The 24,260-nt window shown below is 48.0% G+C and overlaps 1 protein-coding gene across 3 annotated transcripts; it reads left to right on the forward strand.

Moving 5' to 3' along the window:
- The first annotated feature begins 1,201 nt into the window (after window positions 1-1,201).
- MAB21L3 (mab-21 like 3) lies at window positions 1,202-23,874 on the forward strand. Of its 3 annotated transcripts, XM_025453407.3 has the most exons (7): window positions 1,202-1,636; window positions 2,177-2,422; window positions 11,407-11,547; window positions 14,365-14,656; window positions 17,210-17,394; window positions 17,847-18,041; window positions 22,645-23,874. In XM_025453407.3, the coding sequence occupies exons 2-7, from the start codon at window positions 2,375-2,377 to the stop codon at window positions 22,990-22,992; spliced, it is 1,209 nt and encodes a 402-aa protein (XP_025309192.1). In that variant the 5' UTR covers window positions 1,202-1,636; window positions 2,177-2,374; the 3' UTR covers window positions 22,993-23,874. The 3 variants fall into 3 exon arrangements, with proteins under 3 accessions (XP_025309192.1, XP_035556711.1, XP_048951450.1); XM_049095493.1 differs by lacking the exon at window positions 1,202-1,636 and having other exon boundaries at window positions 1,653-2,422; XM_035700818.2 differs by lacking the exons at window positions 1,202-1,636; window positions 11,407-11,547 and having other exon boundaries at window positions 1,651-2,422.
- Window positions 23,875-24,260: the final 386 nt, after the last annotated feature.

Consider the following 24,260-nt stretch of genomic DNA (forward strand, 5'->3'; position numbering starts at 1 on the left):
TTGGATCAAGCCAACCCTTCTTGGAATGAAAATTGCAGCCATTAGGTAAATCAATAGCAAACACTTCTGTTGGTAAATCAGGAGTGACATTGTCTTCCTAGGACTTTCCTATTGTTGGTTTAGGGTTTTGAATACCTTGCTAAACTGACTTTAAAAAATAACTCCTTGGTCCTCAGAATAGAAATTGAGCCAAAGCTGGTTTGCATGTTCATACTTGCATTTGGCATGAGTCATGAGAAATGAGGATATTTATTTCCCAAGAAAGGAGGAGAATCTGAGTTAACTTTGAATCTTTCTCTGTGGCCCAGCATAGTGCCTTAGGCAGACTGTTGCTCAATAAATATTTGCTAATCCAAAAGCCACTTAGCCAGAGATCTCTATCTACAAAGAAGGGTCCTCTTTGCCAATCTGTCAGAGGGTCTGCACTGTTGAACTGCCCTATATATTGGAAGCTTTGCCATGGAAAACTCTATCAGAGAGTAAGGAACAGGTTGTGCTTATATAACCCCTTGTTTGCCAGGTATGACGTCCAGGTAAAATGAGGCTGGAACACAGACTTCTTCCTTCTCCCAGGCTCTACAGTTGGCCTACTGGTTGTTCTCCTGGTTCACATCTGGGAAGCATCACTGAGCCCTAGTGAGAGAAATGCAGTTTCAACATTCTGATTTGTGGCCACGCTGGAGCAAGTAGGGCAGCCACAGGTAGAGAACGATGCAAATTTGTGCATCTGGTTGATAGGCATCTGGGGAAAAATTAGAACCGTAAGAGAGGCCCACCAGAGGACAGGGGATCCCAAGTTAATGATTGTAATGAAGCAGAAGTAAAGACAAAAACAAGAGCTCATGGGAGAAACCAGGAGGACTTTGATGAAGCCGAAAAGAAGGTGGAGAGGAAATCCTGAGTTGTCGGAAATTCAGAGAGGCAGCCTCATGTTCTGTTTGTGAAAAACTGACGAGTGGTTAGGTCAAGAGAAGATTCTGAAATGTTTGGGAGCATCTGATATCAAATGAAGGAAACTCTGAATTACAAAGAGAAGAAAATGGAAAGTCAAGGCAGTTTTGTGGAAGGGTAGCTTTACAATATTTACATAGAATATTTCAATATACGACAATATTGCACAAAAGGGACCTATAGAAGCTGGCGTGAACGCTGGGATTAATGAGGTGGGTGGAGCAGGGAGCTCTGGTGTGGCTCAGATGAGGCTTTTAGTCCGGGCAGAGCGGGGAGATATGCAAATACTGTGGTTACAGAGAGCTGAGTGGCCCGGGGAACCAACACCGTTGCTGAGCTCTCAGAGGTGGGTTTGGAAAGGCATTTACTCAGAGCATTGCCCAGAAGTGAGCTGGGCTCCCAGAAGCGCTGTAATTTCTTTAGATCATCTGATAGCAGTCTCTGATGTTTACCAGCGTCAGGGAGATCAGGCCATTGTGAATTTTTTTTTTTTTTTTTCTGTAATAAAACTAGCCCCAGCCAGCCAGACTGGGAATTTACTGCCTGAGCTGTTTTCCAACATGGTTTTGCTGGCAAAACCAGACAAGAGTGTTTCCTTGACTCTCAAGGGGCCTGTTTACACTGACTTTATTTTTACTGCCAGCTTTCAAGCAGGAAGAGGTAAATTATGTTTAAAGTTCAGCAGGTGAGGAGAAGGGTCCCTGGTCCTGCCCTTTCTGGATATGCCTGTGTGTGTGTGCATGTGTGTGTGTGTGTGTGCGCGCTTTTCCACATGCAAATTATTGTGCCCTGATTTGGTTGATGAGACCTGGACCTGCTTGTTTTCAGGCAGAATGACGGGTGCCTGACTGGTTGTTTGGCAGTTCCCTATTTGTTTATGGTAAAGAAGGTAAATCAATCTGCGGGATTTTCTGGATTGGAGGGCAAGGAATATTTACTGTCAACAGGATAAGAACAAGGAGATATAAGATACTGGGCTCCAGGATGCATCTAGCATTAAGACAAGAGCTTAAAAAGGTGGAGAAGAAGCCAACTACAGAGCGTTTCTATCTCAAATGGAGCTTTTAAATATTTGAATGGGAAATACAACTTGGAATATTGCCCTTCGGTCAAAGCACCCGACAATAGAGCTTAATCGAGTCCTATTAGGTTGGACTCCAATTCAGTTTCAATTCCATCAACTCTCCTTTTTAAATTCCTTTTTTAAAAAAAAATTTCCTGAAAGATGACAGTTGGATGCTCCCGATTTGGAAATGAGAGCTGGAGGGAAGAATTGGAAAGACCAGTCTCTGGTCCATGTATACATCCTCAAAGAAATTTAGCGCCGAGACTAACGTTCTTGGGAAACCAACCTGCAAGTACTGTCCTCCACTGACGGACAAACCAAGACGTTGCTGCTCCACTGGGGACTGACCAAGAAGTCATGAAATCCCCAACTGCAGGAGACTTGGAAGAATGCCTCCTGAATAAGGTAAGGACAAGTACTGCTCTCCCACGTTCCCACCTGGCTCCCTCCCACTCCACCAGCCTGGATTCAGAAGGGATGTCAGGCTGCTTCCAAAGATACATGAAATGCTCCTCAGGAACCCAAGACCATCACTCATAAGAGTATTTAGGGACTTATCTTATTTTCGTCTTCTCTCTAAGGTTCTAAGTGCCAGAGGCACGTTGTGTATAGAAAGTTAAACGGGAACAGAAAGTTAGAATGTGGGTTGGAACTCTGGCTCTGCCCCTGATACTGGGTATTGTCACGAACAAGGCACTTAACCTGCCAGAGCTTCAGCTTTCTTCTCTGTAAAATGGGTGATAATAGGGCCTTAGAAAAAGAGTAAATGGGATTAAGAATGCCTTTCAGAAACTCTAAAACTGCTCGATTTAAAGATAGATATCATATTTATCACATCAATTAACAGTTAACTGAATTTCTTCTGTAGAGAGGCAGAGACTCTTGGAACATTACAACTTGAAGGCCCCTTAAATATGATCTCACTTAATTAAGGCTTTCCATTTACTGATGAAGCTATTAAGACCCAGAGCCACCTGTAAAACTAAAAACTAAGGTTAGGGATTTGTCTAAGTTTTAGGGACACGCCTTCCCAAGTAAACAAAGTAGAGTTCATTATCACAGTGATAAATAAAGTTGATTTCTTAAGCAAACCACTTAGATAAATAGGGGACACTTACAATAATAAAAATTATAGCCAACAAAGTGACGTCCCGTATTTTCCCTTTTGGGGGCTATTCTAAAGGAATAAAGGGAGGCTGCCAGGCATTTTCCCCATGGACTTGTGTTTTCTGAAAGAAAAAAGTCCACGTTTTTCAGTCTGGCATCCAAGTAATACTTTATCTTTCCATGATGTTTCCCTGCATCTCCAATAGCAGAGATTCTTAACAGTGCTCTACACATTGAACCAGCCTGTGCACAGGTTTTCTTTGGCCTGCAGAATATTTTTAAATTGCTTCAAATTTGTTACAAGCATTTCAAAATAGTGGGATCTTGCACAGAAATCCAGAGTTTCATCTTCTCTGGAAAAAGGGAGGGATCCCTGGGTGGCTCAGCGGTTTGGCGCCTGCCTTTGGCCCAGGGCGTGATCCTGGAGACCCGGGATCGAGTCCCACATCGGGCTCCCGGTGCATGGAGCCTGCTTCTCCCTCTGCCTGTGTCTCTGCCTCTCTCTCTCTCACTGTGTGCCTATCATAAATAAATAAATTAAAAAAAAATTTAAAAAAAAAAAAAAAAAAGGGAAACATCAGAATACCTGACAGCCACAGGTCCCAGTTTCTTGCCTGGCAACTGTGGGCTGGGGCTGTTTGTTCAACAGAGAGTGTGCTCATGGGTTCTCTGGGAGCCACAGCACTCCTGGGTCTGACATCCACCCCCTTCCACCCTCCCTCTCATGTGTGTCCCCGCTCTGTCCCTGTATGTGGTAAGGCTGCCAATCCTGACTCACAAGTTCTAGGCCCTGAGGAGGTCTAAGTCCCAAGCTCCCCTTCTCTCCTCTACCAGGGGAGACAGCCTCTCTCCTCTCCATTTCCCTGGTTCATATTCATCCTTCAAACTCAGCTCAGAGCTTACTTTATCAAGAAAGATTTTCCTGACACCCTAGCACAGAATGTTTTGGCTTCCCTATGAACTCCCATCATAACTATTACTAACAATATTTATTTGGCAATCACTCGTATATTGACTCTTGACACCTTTCCTATTATTATCTCAAGTGACAATTTAAATATTGTTTTATTCTTTCTAAGTTTTTGGAGGGGATAATAATGTCTTGGATGTCATCATTGCCCTTGATATTCACACAGTATCTTTGTACATGTATGGTCAGAATATCTTTAGGATTCATTGAAGATAATACAAGAATAGTGAAAAAGGTGCTGGCAGGTTGAGGCCCGGGCAATATCTCATTTAATCTGTCAGCAACCATGCACCACGTGCACAGTCTCTCCATTTTTACAGAGGAGGAAATGGGCTCTTGTAGATTAAATAACTTGTCCAGAGTCACACAGCTGGATAGTGAAAGTGCTGAGGTGTCAGTAAGAAAATTCTGTTTTACTCCAAAGCCATATTTGCTCTACTAAACCCTCTGTATCTCCACAAACACACTGAGCACATGCTTTGTGCAAAACACTGTGCCCAACACACAAATCTGGGATGTGGCCTGCTAACTGAGAGGAAAAATGTAGTTTAGGGTATCTTTAAGGATGGCCCTATCCCGCCTGCAGATTTTGCACATAACTGAGGGCAAAAGGAGGATGTTCCTTGTGCAGACAGGAGAATGCTTACTATAACACATGGCCAACCACAAGGGCTACAACAGAGATTCCCACATGGTGCTAGGGGAGAGCAGAGGAGTGTTAGCTCTCATGCAGGAGGCGTTGCACAGCTAGAGGAGTGGAGACCAAGCTCCAGAGGGCACAGGGGGTTTGAACAGGTGGATGAGTATGGAAGAGGCTTTCCAGGCTGAGGGAACCCCATTCAAGCAGTCAGTGTGGGTTCATGCCCTGCAGCCTTGTCCCTGGGGAGGCAGAGCCGTGCAGTGGTTATGAACATGGGCTGCCAGGCATGGGCAGTGCCCAACACAGATCCCCATTGCGGGACTTACTGACTCTGGAGAGACCCAGAGCGAAGTACTTACACATTGTGAACTTGTGTTTCCTCCTGTGAAAAATGGGGATAATCATAGCACCCACCCTTCAGGATTGTTGGACAGCTTAAGGGAGCTAGCTCTCAGGAAGTGTCCCTCCTGTCTCAGCTCCATAGTGCAACTGTCGCTGTGGTTTCTGCGGAGTCATGCACAGTCTGCAGGGCCCTAGCATCTGGCTCAGGAAAGAATGGGTCTGAGAAGATGGAGATTGAAGGCTTCCTATCTCACCTGTATGTAGCACCTACATCTCCATCCTTTTAAGATCATTAACCCTGGAAGACAGAGATGGTGCTGGTCCTGTTTTTTTTTTTTTTTTAAACTTGATTGAATTTCATGCAATTCCAGAATTAAATATCTGACTTCCTGATGTCTGGCAGGAAGTTCTCTGCTTTCCATCCCCAGGGACACTCATGGTGGGTGACAGTCTCACAGGGCACATGCTTATGATGTGGCCAGACCTGTGTGACATTCCTGACATGTTCCTTAGCACCGCCCCTCTACCTGTCTGGAGAAAGCAGGTCGGAATGCAAGTGAATCAGAATGGTGTTATTATAGGCAATAACCTTGAATTCTCACTCATTTACATTTGAAACAGTAAATTGTTCTGAACTTGAGCTATTAATAGTAGCAAAGAGGGTGGGGCAACAGCTGCTGGCTGCTGTGGCTGGGGAGGAGGAAAGTGGCCTGGGGCGGGGCTGTGTACGTGTGTATGGGCAGGTGCACTTGCCCCAGAGAGAAGGAGGCCCGCAGAAAATGCATGGCACCCTTCGTGGGGGCCTCTGATGACTCTGTTTGCAGAAACCCTGCTGCATTAGAGTACCTGAATCTGCACGCCAGGAAGTGTAGCATGACTTTCCGGGGTCAGTGCGACCCAAGGGAGAATGAGAGGACGGAACTACACATCCAGCATCATGTGTCCGACTAACTTCATCTGATGCATTTCTGCTCATGCTTTGTCCCATCCACAAATGCAGCCTTTTTTTTTTTTTTAAGATTTTATTTATTTATTCATGAGAGATACACAGAGAGAGGCAGAGACACAGGCAGAGGGAGAAGCAAGTTCCCTGCGGGGAGCCCGATGAGGGACTCGATCCCAAGATCATGACCTGAGCCAAAGGCAGACTCAACCATTGAGCCATCCAGATGTCCCCACAAATGAAGCCTTTTTTTTTTTTTTTTAATGAAGCCTTTTAAAAAGAAATGCACTCTTATGTTCACTGACCTAATCTGCAGCAGAGGGGGCATGTGAAACTCAGGCGGGCACTGAGGTCATGTTTGGACTGAATGTGCCTTGATTCCTTCTTCTTAAAGGACCCTGTTTCCCCCTTACATGTGTTTCAAAGCTACACTACAAAATGGGTCTGGTGTTGGGGTTGCCTCAAGGCTGCCGCTGGGTTCTTCCTGAGGTTGGATTGGCATGAAAGTTCTTCTGGGCTCCTGCCTGCCACGAGTCTCTGCGTGTGGTGGCACCTCCTTCTTTCCCCAACACCACTCCCCATAAAGCTGCCTCAGGCCCCATTCCCTGCTTTTCCACACCCTGAAATGGAATCTTTTTGCCCTACCTCTGCTAGGCTGTGGTCAGGAGGAGTGGAGGGAAGCCACCTGGGGTTTCTGGGTTGTGATTGACACCAAGGGCGTGACAAGTGGTCTGTGGGTCAGAGCCTGGGAAACCTTGAGCCTGAGTCCCTTCTGGGGCTGCTGAAGAGCACATACTCCACAAAGTGTGTAGAGGTAAGAACTGACTCCAGGTGGCGCCTGGGGGGGCTCAGGTCATGATCCCTGGGTCCTGGGATGAAGCCCTGCATCAGGCTCCCTGCTCTGTGGGGGCCTGCTTCTCCCTCTCCCTCTGCCTGCAGCTCCCCCTGCTTGTGCACGCTCTCTCTCTCTCTGCCCCCCTCTCTGTCAAACAAATAAAATCTCAAAACAAGAAAGAAAAGAAAAGAATTGGCTGCAGGAAGTATAGCCAGAGATATGTGAGGAAGGAGCAGCCCATCACCTGCAGGGAAGAGACTCCCAGTCGACTCCTTCCCAAGTGCTGGCATGGGCAGGGGGGTGGCCAAAGCAGGGCTCTTCCCCACAGCTCTGATTGAGCCCCACAGCCCATCCCCTACTATGTTGGCCTGAACAGAACAGTCAGTGATGCCCAAATAAATGAGACTTTGGATCTGTTATTTCATGAGCCTGGACTTCAATTCAAATAGAGGGCATGGGTAGGTTCAGGAAGAGGATAAAAGTAGGTATTGCTTCTGGAGCATCTACTTAAGGGTCCCGCTCAGTGGGACAGAAAGAGCAGTGAGGGAACCTGGACTTTAGGACTAGTTCTACTGCTGACTACCAGTGTCACATTAGGACAACCACCCATCGCTCTGGCCTCTGGTAAGGTGACACCAGACAAGATGGTTTCTGAGGTCTCTTCAAGCTCTAAGCCCCCGAGTCACAATTGCAGTGGTAGTAATGGATAAAGGAGATCTAAACCAGAATTTATGGCTCTCAGCCCAGAAAAGTATTCCCTTATTCTGATTTTTCACTTTCAGAAATCAAAACAGGTCATAAAGATGCATGGTGAGTGAGGGATTACAGGTGCCTTCTAGGGAGTGTGTGAACTGCCTCGTTCTGCCCAGTAAGAAAATGTCACCATCAAGTGAGGGCCATTTGTAGAAAAGATTCACAGTGGAGACTTTTTTCGATCAGCTACTCATCGTGTGTGTGTCCATGCACGTGCGCACACATTTTCTCTTGAGCTTTTATCAGTTAAAATTTATTTGACAGTGTCAGGGTCCCTGGGTGGTTTGGGCAGTTAAGCATCAACTCTTGGTTTTGGCTCAGGTCCTGAGACCAAGCCCCTTGTCCAACTCCTTGCTGGGTGTAGATCCTGCTTCAGATTCTCTCTCCCTCTCTCTCTTCCCCTTTGCTGAGTCGATTAGCTTATCGACTCAGCAAAATATATATGCATGTGGAGTTACCACCGTGTTACTGATATTCGAGTTCTATGAACTCAAATCAGTGGAGGAATCGTGGCTGAGCCTTAGCCCTCAACACAGGCTAAGAAATTAGCTATTTGAGAATATTATTTTCTGACTGCAGAGGTCTCTCCAGTTAGCCTTACATTACTTTCTCCCACTGTTCCTGGTTAGACCTCTGGCCCTGGAACTTGTCCTGTGTTCCCTAATCTACTAAGTGACTTTATCCATTCTCTTCCCCCAGCTGGGAACCATGGCCCGCCCCATGGAAACCTTCCCCGATTCCTTTATCCTCCTCCAGGTCTTGTGCAGCAAGGCCTAACCTTGGCACCTCCGTTGTTCCCCTTGGACGTTGAGGTATGGAGGACACCTTACAACTGAGCCCATCAATATGCTCCAGCTCCGTGGACCCCCCCACAGCTGAGTCTTGGGACTGTCTGGCAGTCATCCCACACATGCCTGAACAGCCTCTCTTCCTTAGAGATGTGATTTCCAAAGTCTGTTGCCCCGGAGTCCCCCATGTTTTTCTCTCCTCCTCACTCATAGTACAATGTCTTGTCTCCTACTCTGCAAAGAAAACAGTCCTCAGACAAGAAATCTCTCTGATTCCTGCACTCTGACTCTTTTATCTGTGTTTGCTCCTGTCCTTTTTTCCTTCTGATGCACCAAGGTGAATTGCTCAACAGGTTCCTGGATTTGCACGACTCCCTGGTGAGGAAACCCTTACTCAGTGGTTTTGCTCTCTGCTGCCTCTTCCTTCCCCACTGGTTCTTTTCTCTCAGCATTTAAACATGTTCAAACCTGTGTGTCATTTTGAAAAAAACCTGTTGGTGTTCCTGTTTTGTTTCTCCCCTTCTCTGGCCAGACTTCCTGGAGGAGTTGCTTACTCTTGCTCACCTCCCACTTACTCTTAACCCACTGCAATCTGGCTTTATGCCTGTCCCTTCCCTGAACACATTGATCCTGTTCTATTTGCCAAACGCTGTGGACATTTTGGGGGCCCTATCTCACTCAGCCACTTACTGTTGATTCTGTTCTTGAAATTTTTCTTCCATCGTTTTTAAGACCTCTTCCTGCTTCTCCCATTCTGCCGTTCTCCTACAAGGCAATCCCTTCCCCAGTAATAAAGGAAACCATTACAATCCTCCCTCTTGTGCTCCTCATACTAGATATCAGCCATTTGCTCTTTCTAGAATGACCTTCACATCCTTCCCTTTCTAGCTAACTCCTACTAATCTTTCAAGCTATAACTCCCCTACACTATGCTTCTAGGAAGGGCCCCCCTGCCTCCAGACTAGATGAAATTTCCCTTTTCTGTGTACCCATAGCATCCTGTACATACCTATACCCAGAACTAGATTGCCGTGACTTTAATTTCCAGTTTATTTGTCTTGCTCTGTCCTGTCAGCTGTAAACCTCTTGACAACATGTACACACAGAACCTGGCATAAATTGTTCAACAAAATTGATCGAATGGAGTTGAACCAGAACACAAAGAAGTCCTACCCTGCAGGAGACCCTTCATCATGGGCTGCTAAATGTATTCTCCTTTATTTCTGACAGAGCAAATAGTTTTCTCCGTCTGTGACCACCTTTTCTCTTCCATTTGGACACTCTGAAAGATGCAGAATCTTGCTAGTTTACAAATGCTCAAGAATGATGTCCTGGATCCCTTCTCCCATGATGAATATAGTGGGTGGACGTATGGAGAGTAGTGGGTGGCTGCTGGAGGCAAGAAGATGGTGTTAAAAGCCTATATAGACATGATCATCATATCTAAGGTCACATAAGATGCATGGATTTTGAAAGACTATTTCATGTATATCATGTATTTCCCATGAGATTGTAATCCCTTAAGATCAGGGCCCTTGTCTTGTGTTTCTTGTTACTCCTAGGCATCTGGAAGGTATTTGTTTTTCAAAAATGGGGATAGGTACCTTTAAAATATGTCTCAGGCTTATTAGGCCAGACTAGGCCACCTGCCCTGTTGTATACCCAGAGGCACCCTGCACTTCCCTATTATGGCCCTCATGCTTATATTCAGTACTTACACTTGTCTTCCCTACTCCAGTAAGCCGTGGCTATGTCTGTGTTATTCATTGCTGTGTCCCAGCATGTCACAGAGTACCTGGCACACAGAGGTGCTACATAAATGTGTATTAATGAATTCACTTGATATATGACACACCTTACTCCTGTGACAAACAGCATGTGTGCATATGCACATTTGTGTCCTACGTCCATCTATGGTTGTTGGTGGACAACCTTTCCAACCATGGTAGAAGGTATGAAGTCTCAGGTGACTAGAATAGCTGATGAGTTAGTTTAGAAAAACAGCTGGAATTCTCTTTGACTTGGAATTTTTTTTCTTGACTTACGTATGGGTGCCTTAAACCACTTGAGAATACATAGAAACAGCCATTATACAAAACTCAGGAGGATATAAAGGTTCACAGTGGCCACTGCATTTAGATATATCAGATATTGCTTCCCATCAGTTCCTGGCCAGACTTAGCAGCCTTTCCAAGGGGGGAGCACTTGTCTTGGCAGGAGTCTGCAGGTGCCACCTCAGCAACAGAACGGAGGCCCTCCATTTCAGAAAACACAGACTCTTCCCATTTCTTCTTCACTTGGATCTTTCTAACTCTCCTGAGCTTACTAAAGTTCCTACGTGTCCCCCACGAACACCTCTTTTCCCTAAACCTTGAGTAGCTGTAAAGGTATATAATGTTGGTGCTCAACTTTCTGGCAGTAATTCTGTTTCTCGGGAACTTGCAATGTGGAACCTGAAGGAACATAAGTGCGCGCCTTTCCTTGTGGGTCTAGTAGCAAAGAAAGGGTGAAGAGAGCCATCCTTTATGGACAAAAAAGCACAAAAACCACCTGTGACATGATTCCACATGTCAAACTGCTTAATCGTCATGGGATTTATCATATCTGATGTTAGGTTATACAAACACATACGCGTGTGTGCATGCATACGTATATGTGTTTATGCACGTACGTGTACACACACACACACACACACACACACGTTTCCTGTCTATATGAGGACAAGTCTATCTTGTTTTGCTTTTTTCATGTTCACCATGTGCTCCAGCACTCACCATATTTCGGTACTAGATAAATGCTAGATGAATGTTTCTATATCCGAGGAGGACACCAAGCCACCAGCAAGTGCCATCACACCTTGGTGCATGTCCCCTGGGCTTCTTGGGAGGGCAGGCTCATCTGAACGGACTCCTGTGGTTGTCCACCACCGGGCCTGTCTGGTGATGTCCTTGTGCCAGATCCTGGGCCCTGCACCTGGGAGTGACCACCTATGCTGATCCCCTCACACCCAGGTGGGCTTGAGGCGCCAGCGGATCTCCCAGATTGTGGAGGAAGTGCAGAGGGTTGTCCACCATCTGACCACAGAAATCAGCCACCAAGACATTCGATTCCAGGCCGTGCCTTATTCTGACACATACAATGGGAACATTAAGGTAAGCAGGTCTCACTCGTTCTGTAAGCGCCACCCAGGGAGCCAGGGAGTGTGGGAGGGCAGGTCTCGGTGTGCCACAGGCAACACACCACCCAGAGTACCAATAATCCTTCATGTCCCGTAGGTCCTCTGAGTATTTACCACCTACACACTTGCTCTCTAGGTGCTGTGTCATGTGAGCCTCCACGTTCCTACTTTACGGATGATAGAATGGAGGCTTCGAGAAGTCAGATAACCCGAGCATGTCCCATTTGGCACTACAGCCAGAACTCAGCCCGGGGCTTCTGATTCTAAGCGTGTTGTGCCGTATTAACTAAAGTTTAGTCAAGCACACATTCATTTAGGCAGCACCTGCTTAGTAGACTGGGGGCTGGGGAGAGGGAACTGGAGGCATTGGTGAGAAGATTGCTGAAAGCGAGAGTCTATGGGTTGCAGGTGGGGGAAGGAAGAAGTGGAAGAGGCCCTTAGAAACTGCAGGGGCAGCTTCGCAACCCCTGTCCTTGCTGCAGACAGGACTCTAAGCCACCAGGCCAAGCATGACAGCCAGCTTTCCTGCAGCCCTGCTGTGTGGGCCATGCTGTTCTTGCAGAAATGGCCTCCCTCACGCCTGCAAACAACCTTGTGGAGCAGACTTGACTCGTTGCCTCTCAGAGCTGAGGGAAGTAGGACTCTGGGTCATTCTAAGTTCCCATGCTCCTCTATCTCACTTTTTCTTCTGGCACACGAGAACCCCTTTCACTTGTATTAAATATATATTCATGCCCTATCTCTCACACATGATTACAAGCCCCTTGACTGCAAAGATCATGCTTATTGAGCGCTCCATTGCTAGGACCCAGTGCATGGTGTGTGGCCCATGTAGACATTCAACTTCAGTGAATGAATGAATGAATGAATGAGTAAAAGAAATAGTCCCTGAACTGAAGACCCTTGCTGGTCTAGAACATTCCAAGGTCGTTGGGCATAAGGACCACCCACAAGATTCTGGGACCTGTGGATTTGGGGACAGAGCACAGATTTTGGGAAATTCACCCAGGGTGAAAATTCTAAAACTTAGATTGAATCCTGACATATGACAATATCGTTTGCCCACTTCTATCATTCTTCCAAACTGCATTAGACCAATAGAGACCAGTGACTAGGAGCAGAAACATAACATCACTTTTTTTAAAAAAGGATTTTTATTTATTTGAAAGATTGAGCAGAGTGAGAGAGAAAGAGCATGAGCAGGGATAAGGACAGAGGCAGAGGGAGAAGCAGACTCCCCACTGAGCAGGGAGCCGGAGGACATAGGGCTCCATCCCAGGACTCTGGGATCATGACTTGATCATGACCCGAAGGCAGATGCTTAAACGACTGAGCCACCCAGTGGCCCCACAACACCACTTTTCCTAGAATTATATCTGAGGAAATTTCCTTCTGTGGCCTCACTTAGAATTCATAGGTTAAAATATATCTCACATTTATATACATCACGTCCTGCATATTAAATTTTGAAAATAATTGGAGTGGGGCATATAAAAATTGCTTTTATCTTGGACCAAATTCACCAAGTATCAATTAAGCATCATTTATGTGACTATTAACATAACAGTCATACACTCAAATTTACAATTAAGTGAGTTCAAATAATGTATTGATTTTGAGTGCTAATGTTTAAATTTGTTCCCTTTTTTTAATCCCACCACCTTTCTGTTGGCACCAGAAGTCATGTGGATCCATTATCTAAAGCATCACACTGCTGTTCTCTGACAGTGAGGCAGAGTTTGGTGTTGACCCGTGAACTGGCCCTGAGCAAAAGTTAACCACATACCATGGTCAGAACTTTCCATGAAAAGGAGGTGGCTCTTCCAGGGTATAGCTCACTGATGGGAAAAAGTGCAGTATGGTGTGGGCTGCCGTGTGATGTGGCCAAAGGTCAAGCCCCCCTGGGGCTGGCACATTGCTGGCCAATTTGTTCTATCCTTTGGACTGTTGGCCTGACCACTTTCAGCCTGGCCTCTACTTAACCTGTAGAAATGGAGTAGGGAGATGCTGATTGTGTGCTTTATTCCATTAAATTCAGAATCGTCTCAAAGGTTTATGTGGTCTTAGCAACTGCTTTTCGTTTCACCTGTGATTTTATAAGGACTGATCATCAATACTGGCCATGAGTCATCAGATCAGGCAAAAGAAAGGGAGATATTTTGCAGAATCCTTTCATCTCCCCCCATCCCTTCCCTTACCCAATCCAGATCACTCCTCCTTGACTAAGAGCCAGCCCAGCATCGGAAACAGCCACTGAAGAAGCCATCAGAGGGCTTAAGCCCACATTCGTGCTCTACCACTTAATGGCTGTGTGTCCCCAGGAGATCTCAGAGCCCCTCTGAGCCTTAGGTTCCTCATCTGGGAAATGTTAACAAAGCCCGCCTCACCATGTAGCTGGGAAGACCACCTAGTCTAATGCATGAGAATTGCAGTGCTTTGTATGTGTTGAGCTCCCTGTATACTATTTCCTTTCCCTGCTTTCTCTTCTCCCCCTAGACGTTAGGTGCCCTCTAGAGTCTCAGGTCAGGTTCACTCTTTCCCTTGCAGATTCCTTACACAAAGGACTCAGTGAATTTACTCATCTGCCTGAAGCATGACAGTGGTTAGTGGCAGAACAAAGATGGAATCCTCCTGCAACAGGCAGGCAGGTGCAGCTCTCTGTCCATCTCGGCGCATTGCTGAGGGTTGAGTAGTTCACTGAGCTCCCTGGTTCAACTGGTTGGCTCCCTGAGGATTTCTGTTACCTCCCGAGTCCATGAACTCACACTCCTCTCTACTTTCTTGATGCCAGGTGTTGGCCCCCAGCCAGTTCCTCGTCACTGTCCCAGTGAAGGGCCTGGCTGGGTACAGGGAGGCCAGGGAGCAGCGCTGGCGGTACTACACCCTGCAGGGCACCAGGCTTTCCTGCCCCTTGCAGGACCCGGAGGGCCTGCAGCAGTGGCTGGAGGTGGAGCAGTTTATGAAGAGCCTGTGGCAGTGGCACAAGGCAGATGTGAACATAGAGGGGGATATCGTGCCTGCCAAGGTCCTCCAGGTGTTCCGGAAGCTGGTAGAAAATGCAATTGGAACCTGTCATCTCTCAGGTGAGCTGATCAAGAAAAGTACAAGGACAATTTCTGGCATTCCCCTTTTGCTTTAAAAAACCTCTGCATAGGTGTCACCCCGAAGCTCATGCCCCTAAATTAAGATAATCCCCATGTGCTCCTTACATCTGTTCACTCCTCACAATATGAGTTAGCTCTTTTTTCTGCTTTGACACTGAAGAATAGGATCCATATAACATCCACTTGGATTTCCGTGGATTATTGCCCCAGCAGAGAAATGATGGGCTTTCGGTTATGCACCAGTTCCCAGATGTTAATTTAAAAACTTGGCTACATGTTTTAAAAAGCAAATTATTCACAAACTACATATCTTTGGTATTAGCACATTCCTACAACACCCTCCAACTGACTGCAGTACCCTGGTGTATTGAGATGCCGCATTTGGAAACCACTGATTTGTGCCAAAACACAAAATTGAGAAGCCATAAAGAACCTATAAGTTTGATAATCCCAAAATCTTAAACTGTATACCAACATGTGGCATATGTGCACAGGCGGGCACACACACATTTTGTTCACACAGAATAAAAATGTGTATTTCATGCTGGGTAAAAAGTTGCTAATTTTCTTAATTATAAAAGAGTAGTTGTAAACCAGTAAGAGTAGGTGCCAGCCAATAGAAATAATGACCAGAAAAATGACTCACAGAAAAAGAATATAAACACGTAGTAGTAAAAAAGTGGGGAAAAAAATTCCATCTAACATATATTTCAAGCAATGTGCATTAAAACAACTAATAGATTGACAGAGATGAAAAAATGTGATCATGCTCAGTGTAGGGGTGAGTGTGGTACAAAAGGCCTTTTCAAGCATTGTTTTTGGAAGTATAAATTGGTGCCTACTTTTTAAAGGGCAGTCAGTTTGTTTTTATTTTTATAAAGTGCTTCAGTTGACAATTCACCAATTCCAGGTCTAGAAATATATTCCTACAGATTAGAAAGAAATATGCATAATGGTGTCCACTGCCATAGGGGCTGTGTGAAAGAAAGTAAGTAGACATAATATCAAAAACAAAGGGAAGTTGACAAAATAAATTGTACTACCTCTACCTCTACACAGAGTTGTAAAAAAATCCCTGCGCTGGATAATGAAGGGAAAAACCAGAGCACCGACCAAGAGGCAATCCCACGTGTGTAGAAAGAAAAGGATTTGAAAATGTACTTTTACTTGTCTGGACTGAGCTGTTCTGAAAGGTCCCATAATGGAATTAGCCCATGTTTAATGCGTTTTTTACCACATTAAGGATGCTTTCGTGGAAAATGTCATGCGCATAGCAACCCTGGAGAGTCAGAGTTATTTTTCTACCTGTTTTACGGATGAGAACACTGAGGTTGAGAGAGAGGAGCTATCATGCATGACCGAGGTTGAGGTCATGCATCGAGTGAGCTGAGCCAGGGCAGAAGCAGGGTGTGGGGGGCAGGCTGGTTCCAGCATGTGCTGACCTCTTCACTTCGAAACACTGGTAATAGTGAAAGTGCAAATGAGGGCTTGCAAACGGGCCAGGTTGATGAGATGCTTTCAGTAAACAATGCCAGGGTGCCAGACGTCGTCATGTTCCTGTCTGGGCAGCTCTGATGAGCTGCAGACAGTAAGCTCTTCATCGCACCCCAGCCAAGGAGAGGAATGTTTTCCTTTTGAATAGCTTAACGTGATTAATGAGCAAGCTTCCATTTTCTTCTCTGAGCAAACAAGAGAAAAAGAACAGATCCTGATTCAAGACAGCTCATCCTTTTTATCTGTAATGAAGGCAAACAAACAAAACTACTGCGTATCTTTTGAAAGAAGGGGGAACAGATTAGCAACGAATTCTAGTACAGGAACTGGAAGATGCTCCCAGATGCATTTATCTTCTCTCCCTCTCTTTGCCAGGTTGGAAGAGGCAGCGGGGCTTCTTTCCACTCATTCGAGCCTTTCAGCCAGTGGCTATGACACACTTTGAAGAATTCTATAATTGCAAGGGCTTGGGATGACAAATACACCTGAGGCTAGGCTAGCTTAATGGATAGTGGAAACAATGCCATCAGAGAGCCTGGGCGGCAGGGGAGGGACGGGTTAAGCCGAGCTCCACTAGAGGCCGGTGAATGAAGTCAGGGGACGGAGGCTGACAAGGTCAGGACATCTGAGCAGAATGGAGGGGGCACAGAAGAATGGCTGGATTTCATTTTTACTAGCAAATACTCCATCTTTTCTTTGTCTTCTCTGCCTCTTCCATTGAGCCTTCTGAAAAGAATCTATTACTTTAAAAGAAAAGGTGCCATAAAAGCATCGGGGGTGGGGGAGAAAGGGAAAAGCAACCGGCACCAACAATGAGGTTTTCTAGCAACATTTCTACCAATATTTACTCAGCTAATTGTCTAGTTTTGCCATAAACCCCCCACCTTTGGGGTGTTTCCGGCCTGTGAAAGTTGCCCCATCACCTGCAAGGAGCTGCTCACACCTGTGGCTCCCGGATTCCTCCTTAGGACCGTCCTTAGGACGTGGGCGCTGAGCCAGGCTTCCTCTTCTCATCACCTCTTTGTCGCTTCCCACCAGGTAAGGTCAGCATGCTCCCACACCACGCTGCAGCTGCAGTTTGGGTTGCCGTGGAAACGCCCACGTGTCAGGTGGAACTAGAGCTGGTCCCCGCAGTGGAGATCCCCACGGCCTGGTCTGAGAAAGCTCGGTGGCCTCCCTGTCTGAAGCGCTGGCCTTCCCGACAGAGAGTGGAGTGCATCAAGGTATCAGTGGGCCAGGGCCCAGCTCACAGCGTCACTGTCAACCAGCTTTGGAAGGAAAAATGAGGTTTCACCAGATCAGTGGTTCTCCAGGTGTGGTCCTCAGAATCTGCAGTGACCCCTGAGAGCCTGTCAGAGATGCAGAGTCCCAGGCCCTGCTCTGGATCCCCCGAGGGAGAGCTGGTGGGCAGGGCCCAGCAATCTGTTTTAACAAGCTCTCCAGGCTCAACTTGGAGAACCAGTGCCCGAGAGAAAGTGGGCACAGTCTTTCCAGTTCACTGTGTGCCAGGAAAGGGGTTTGCCCCGAGCCTCCTTCCACATCCCCACGCGGGAGGTACTGCCTGCCTGGTAGCAGGCTCCCCTCCTGCCGCAGAGCAGCGCATGGCTTCTGAGACGGCTCTACTCTGGCAAGCGTCATCCTTCTCAATGTTCCCCATGTTCTTCTCTTCCCCCAGTCGTTTGGGTTTGCCCTGTTGGCCTGTTCCAATTATCACTGGCAGCTGAGCTTCCTGCAGGCCGAGCAGGTGCTGCTGGAGCAGCTGGACGAGGACGGGGGTTGCCGCAGGAAGTGTCTTCAGGCTCTGAGGCAGGTGAAGGAGGATGTCTGGTGTCCGGGAAAGAGGCCTGTCATCACGTCCCACCATCTGCAGGTGAGCGGATGCGCCCTGGGTATGGGTAAGTGGTCTCTGCGTGCTCTGCAGGGCCTGGTCAGAGCCACTCACAAACGGGTGTGTGTGTGTGTGTGTGTGTGTGTGTCCATGCAACAGATTCTAGAGGGGGCCCTAGTGTCCATATTGGCTCTCCCATGAGTCCCCACTAACTGCTGAGATCTAGAACCCCAGGCCATAGGTGTGCCCACGACAGCCCTGCCCAGGCTGAATGGCGTCCTCCTCTTCCCTGTCCTGCTCGCCCTCTTTCCCTTTTGTCGTTTCCTCTTTTTCTTCTCTCTCCGTCCCTCCCCTCCTCTTCTTTCCCTCAACAAACCAACACGAATGCCCGAATGCCCGCTACGTGCCAGAAACCCTGCTGAGGTTCAGCCCTGGTTATAACGCTGAGAAGCCTGGGGCCTGGGGAAATCTTGCAAATGGCTTGAGCCTCAGGTGAATTCATGTTCCCCCCGGTGTTAGGGCTCCCTGGGTCCCCACTCTAGCTGGGTGCGGCCACTGCTGCTCAGTGGGGGGGCAGGGAGGCCTACCCGGAAGTGGTGATCGTCCCATGAGCACAGCTGCAGACCTGAACTTCCGGGTCCCAAATCCTCAGGCAAAGATTTCCCCTCCCTTGGCAGCACCTGCTCCTCTTGCCCGAAACCCAAGAGTGTACATTCATGCCTGCCTTTACCACTCAGCTGGGGCCTGACACTGGCCCCAGCTCGCGCTGTATGTCCTGCCCCTGGAGGTACAGGTAGGCGAACGCAGGAGCGGTTCCTGATCCCTTGGAGCTTATGGTTTCACAGAGGAGACGGACAGTCAGATGGTCCCCCTGGTGCATATGGAATCACACGGTGTGGGGAGCCCCATGGAGGACAGGAGCGTCGTTCTGTGAGGACCCAGAGCAGCAGAATGTGACCTGGGCTGGGACATCTGGGGAGTCCCCCTGGGGAGGTGGCCTTCCATCACACCCTCAACTCCTCTTCTGCACATAGTGACCTGGACATTCCTGAAACATGCCGTGTGACACACACATGGAGGTTGCGAGGTGGCAGACATAGAGACAGCACAGGCCAAGCCTAGCTAGTGTCTGCCCGAGAGCTTCGCTCCTTCTCCCTGACCTTCTACACAGGTGAGCACAGGGCACCTGTCTGTGCGGTGCCTCCTTTGCAGGCTCCTGCTTGTACCCCTCTCATTCAGGGGACCATCATCTGCTGGCCCCGTATTACTCTTCCAGTTCCAATGTAAGCTATTTAGGGGCAACCACTACTGAACCCTTAGTATCTCTCCCAGTGCCGTGTATATAGTAGTTACTCAATAAATATTTGTTGAGCGAACGCTTTCCCGTCATATTCAACTTTGTTCCCCCCGGAGGCAGGAGGCTTTGCTTTGCTTTCTTCTCTTTCCTCGTAGCCTGCCCTCCTTGACCTGCCCGAGAATCTGTGAATGTCAATCTGCCTGTACTGGGGCCTTTCTCTAGAGTTTCAATATTCCCGACATGTGCTCACGCACGTTCCCCTAAAAACACCCACCTGTTCTGGACTGAGGGCATGTACTTCCTGAGACTCTAATTCATTCTGAGGGTTTGGCTTTTTGCTTGCGTGACTTTCTACAGGCTACACTAGGAAAAGTCAGAGTTGAGAAGCAAGTTCCATTCTACCTTGTATTGAACTTAATGATCGTAACCATTGACTTCATTGTCTTGCAATTAAGATGGATGGAAACATATTAAGTGATGTGAATATTTTAGACAAGATTGAATAGGGCCACCACAGGCCTCCCAGCCCTTGACTGCTGTCAAAACTGCGTTACACCCAAGGGTTTACTTTTATTCCGGTAACTTCTCAATCACTGGAGGGCTTTAGGGCAACTCCTTAAATGTACTCTGTTTCTGTTCTCCCTAACTCACCAACAAGGCATAGAATTGTGCATTCTCAAGAGTGGGTATTGTAAAAGGGGGGTTATGTGTTAGGACAGGACAGAGAGAAGTGGTACTAGCTGCCTGTTTTAGCCTTCCATCCTTGGTCCAAGGGCAGGATGCCCTCACATTTAGACACTGGGACGGACATGGCTGGTGACAATGTGGCATTAGATACCCTCCCGGATGATGTCTGGAGTGTAAGGGATCCTTGCCAAGCCTTCAGTCAGGGGAAAGTGGAAGAGATTGGGTTGCAAAACGGCATCAGGAAGGAGGTACCAGTCATCATCAGTCTGACACAGTCTGATGAGGTTCTCACGTCCTCCCCAAGTGCTCTCCCCCAAAGCAACTTCATGCGAACAAGAGTTCATCCTTCATTGGTTTATTTATTCTTAAAACTCACTCAAAGGCACAGGGGCTTGATTGTAAGAGGCTTAACCGCTTTGGTATGCTTAGGGAGATAAAACAGGAGAAATTAAAACACTTTTTTGTGTCTAGGTTCTCCTGATAGCGTGATATTATCTCCATCTCATTTACTTGGCACGATGTGATCTAAAAACATACTCCAGATCTTGCTGTGAACCTAAAACTGTTATTTTCTTCTTCTTCTTCTTCTTCTTTTTTTTTTTTTTAAGATTTTATTTATTTATTCATGAGAGACACACAAAGAGAGAGAGAGAGAGGCAGAGACACAGGCAGAGACACAGGCAGAGACACAGGCAGAGGGAGAAGCAGGCTCCATGCAGGGAGCCCGATGTGGGACTCGATCCCGGGTCTCCAGGATCAGGCCCTGGGCTGAAGGCGGTGCTAAACCACTGAGCCACCCGGGCTGCCCTGTTATTTTCTTCTTCTATAAGAAGACTATATTCTAAAAATGCTCAACATCTAAATCATAACATTAATTCTTTTACTTAGTCAATAAACATTTTTGACTACCTCTTGTGGACCAGCTCCTCAGCTGGGTGCTTAGTGACATGATAGTTATTAAAATAGGTATCGGCCTCTTCTTTCATGGAGTTTACAGCCCAGCGGGGGATTGCACAAATAAATACAGAGGTGACAACTCCTGTGATCACTGGTGTTCTGAGAAGTATATTGTGAAGAAAGTGTGTAATGGTATCATAGGGAAATTTGATCTGATGGATGAGTGTGTCCTGGACAAATTGGGGAAGGAAGTATGTTCCATGCACCAGAAGTCACCCTGTGGTAGAAGAGAGCATGATCCGGGGCCAGCGGGGCTGGAAGGAGAGAGCCAGGGAGGAATGAGGACAAGTCAAGGCTGGAGAGGAACGCAGGGACCAAACCTTATAAACCACACTGTGCAAAGGATTGTGGGTTTTGGTTAACCAGCCAGAAGAAGGCTTTAAGGTATTACAGACAAGAAGAAAGATTTATATTTCAAAAAGATCACATTGGCTGAGGCGTAGGTGGTGACAAGATGGTGACAAGAATGGGGGCGGAAGTCCAGGTGAGGTGGAAGAAGATAGTGGAGATGAACATATGTGTGTCAATTTGAGAACCACTTTGGGGGACTGGCGGGGCTTGATGACGCTGGTGAGGGAGGGGTGACTCCCAGCTCGTGACTTGCATGACTGACTGACCAAGCAGCTGGAGACACTACAGGTTTGTGGGGTGAGGGGCAGGCCGTGAGTTCAGTTGGGACACGTTGGTGGAGATAACTTTCAGATTTCCAAGAGATAGCAGGTGAGGAGGTCAGAGGAGAAGTCTGTCTTGGAGAAAGAAAATTGCGAGGGACTTCTGTGTGTGTGGTGGGGATTCATGCCACTGAGGAAGGAAATAAGTGAGCACAAAAGAAAAAGAGCGAGTGGAGCTGAGCCTCCAAAACCCTAGGATTGAGGCAGGTCAAGGGGATACCATACCAAGGAGTGGCTGCAGTGCCTGGAGAAATCCAGAGAGCACAGTGGCTTGGAAGCCAGTGAAGAAGCGCTCAAGAGGGAGGCTGTGAGTGGGAGAATTCGATGCTGCTGGAAAGTCAGGTGAGCCCAGGGCCAGGTGAGGCCTGTTGGATTTAACCATGTGGAGATTGTTGGACCTTACAGACAGCGGCTTCTGAGGCCTGAAGGCAAAAGAATCCACGTTGCAGTGGACTGAGGTCAGAATCAGGGGAGAGGAAATGACGACAGATAATTTGAGAAGCCTGCACTTGCAGAGAAGTTAGGAGGGAGATGGGTCCTGCGTCAGGGGGTAGGGCAGGAGAGCTTAGAACAAGTTCAAGAGCCTGCAAGAAAGAAGGGAGTCAGTCACAGACAGCTCTTGGAAGGAGGGACCCCCACCCCACCCCCGCCGCATGGGCTTCCCCCAGCCAGGTGATGTGGTCAAGCAGAGAAGAGAAGATGCCCGTGTAGGCAAAACTGTCTAGAACTGTCTGGTTTGCTGTCATGAGGGTTTCAATTTTCCCTGTAAAGGAGGAGCCGAGGGATCTGCCCAGGGTGGGGGGGGTCACAGATTCAAGGAGAGTGGTGGTCCCCAGACATGTCAGTGGCCAGAGAGACAATGAGCAAAGGAGCGCAGGAGACCAGTGGGACAAGGCCGAGAATCACGGCGGAACCTCCCTGCCCTGGGTGACTCCCTCCCTCCTTCCAAGGCCCTGTGAGCTCGGTGATGTGTCTGAAGATCCTCTCCTGTGGTGCCCGGTGCAATGTCTGATGCCACCTCTTCCTTCCACAGACGGTGCTTTTTTGGACTTGCGAGAAATATCCCCACTTGAAGGACTGGCAGGTCTTCGGCAAAGCCTTCCTGCGCCTGGTGAGGAAGCTGCACAAGTGCGTGAGCCAGCACTTCCTGAAGCACTACTTCGTGCGAAAGAGCAATCTTTTCCGGTCTGCCAACTGGGGCGAGCTGGATGCCGTGGCCCAGCAGCTGGCCCTCTTCCTGAAGAACCCCCAGATCAGCCTGCCCTGCGGCCTGGGAGGCTCTTGGACCCTTGCTCCCGGCTCGACCTCATCCTTCCCTGTAGGATCCTGCCCGGGAGAGAAGCAGCATATGGCCCAGGGCACCCTGAGCAGCAGCACTTAAGAGAGGAACACTGTCCCTCAAGATTTCTGGGCCAGGCCTCTCTGGAGCCAAGCAGGTATCTCAGCCCTCACGAGCTACCTCCCTCGGGGACAGCTGTCATCAGGCTTCCCCAAGCCACCAATTTTGAGTTGATGACAGCACTGAACGTATTACCTCCCACCCCCACCCCAGCTCAGGCCCTGATCGTCTGCCGCAGAGGGTGGAGATGGCCCGGAGGCCCGGAGCAGCGGTTCTCCAGCCCTCTGGCCACAGGCTTACCAGTGTTCCGTTTGTAAAATGCAACCGTGAGCATGCCTTTCCCGGAGCAGGGCTGGGAGCCTGTTATTCTTGGTTGGTAGCTGGTGTTTGCCTCCTGGAGCGGCCAACACCACATAATTAATTAAATGATGGCATCTGATGGGTTGCGTCGGTATGCCTGGGTTGACCCTGCGGCCCTCCAGCCCTCCCGGACTGTGGCTCGGGGCTTCTGCTTCTGTCTGCTTCCCTGGTGTTCTCGAAGTAGGGAGAGGGTGGTTTCGATGACCAGTGTGGGTCAAAGATGAAAGGGCATCTCCGTTTGCCAGTGACTCCCCTTTCCTTGTGCTCCGGGGCCAGGTATTCTTGGAATGGACTCCGAACAATGACCTACATGGAATGATCTGGTGTCACTCACCTCTCAATACCTGCCTTTGCTCACTTCACCCCCTCACTCACTCCCTTATAAATATGTGCTAGTTGGGCACCAGGGAATAGAGCCCAGAGCCAAATGGACAAAGGATGCACCCTTTGGGGGGTGGCGCCTAAAGGCGGAGACAGGCAGTGGACAACAGAAAAACAGACACGGTTCTTACAGATGGTAGCAAGCGCCCTGAAGGAAAATAAACGGAATATTGCAAGAGAGCCCGAGAGAGTCCCTGGAAGGATGAAATTGCAAACAGCAGAGGGGGAAGGGAAGCGGGGTAAAGGCAGGCTTGGAGGGGCTGCCTGTAAGTCAGATCCTGTAGCCTTGAAAAGCTGGCAAGGAATTTATTTTATTCTAAAGTCAAAGGTGTGACATATGGCCTCTTCCAGAGCAGTAGGGTATTGTAATCTGATTTGCATTTTGTTTGTTTATTTATTTATGACTTGCATTTTAAATGCCCATTCTAGGGGCAGCATAAAGGGGGCCCCAAGCACCCATGCAAGAATCAAGGCACCGAAAGTCAGTAAGGCCCCATTTTGCATTTCACCAAAGTCCACAGGGCCACACATCCCGTGCAGCACAGTGACCAGTAACTCAGTGCTTAGGG

Source organism: Canis lupus, chromosome 17, assembly GCF_003254725.2.
Source record: "Canis lupus dingo isolate Sandy chromosome 17, ASM325472v2, whole genome shotgun sequence".
Lineage (NCBI taxonomy): Eukaryota > Metazoa > Chordata > Mammalia > Carnivora > Canidae > Canis > Canis lupus.

Excerpts from the sequence above, each read along its gene's own strand:
- MAB21L3 (XM_025453407.3), top strand. The coding sequence starts at position 2,375 with ATGAAATCCCCAACTGCAGGAGACTTGGAAGAATGCCTCCTGAATAAG. Across the intron at positions 17,395-17,846 it reads AGAGAGTGGAGTGCATCAAG|TCGTTTGGGTTTGCCCTGTT; the intron begins GTATCAGTGGGC and ends CTCTTCCCCCAG. Across the intron at positions 18,042-22,644 it reads TCACGTCCCACCATCTGCAG|ACGGTGCTTTTTTGGACTTG; the intron begins GTGAGCGGATGC and ends TTCCTTCCACAG.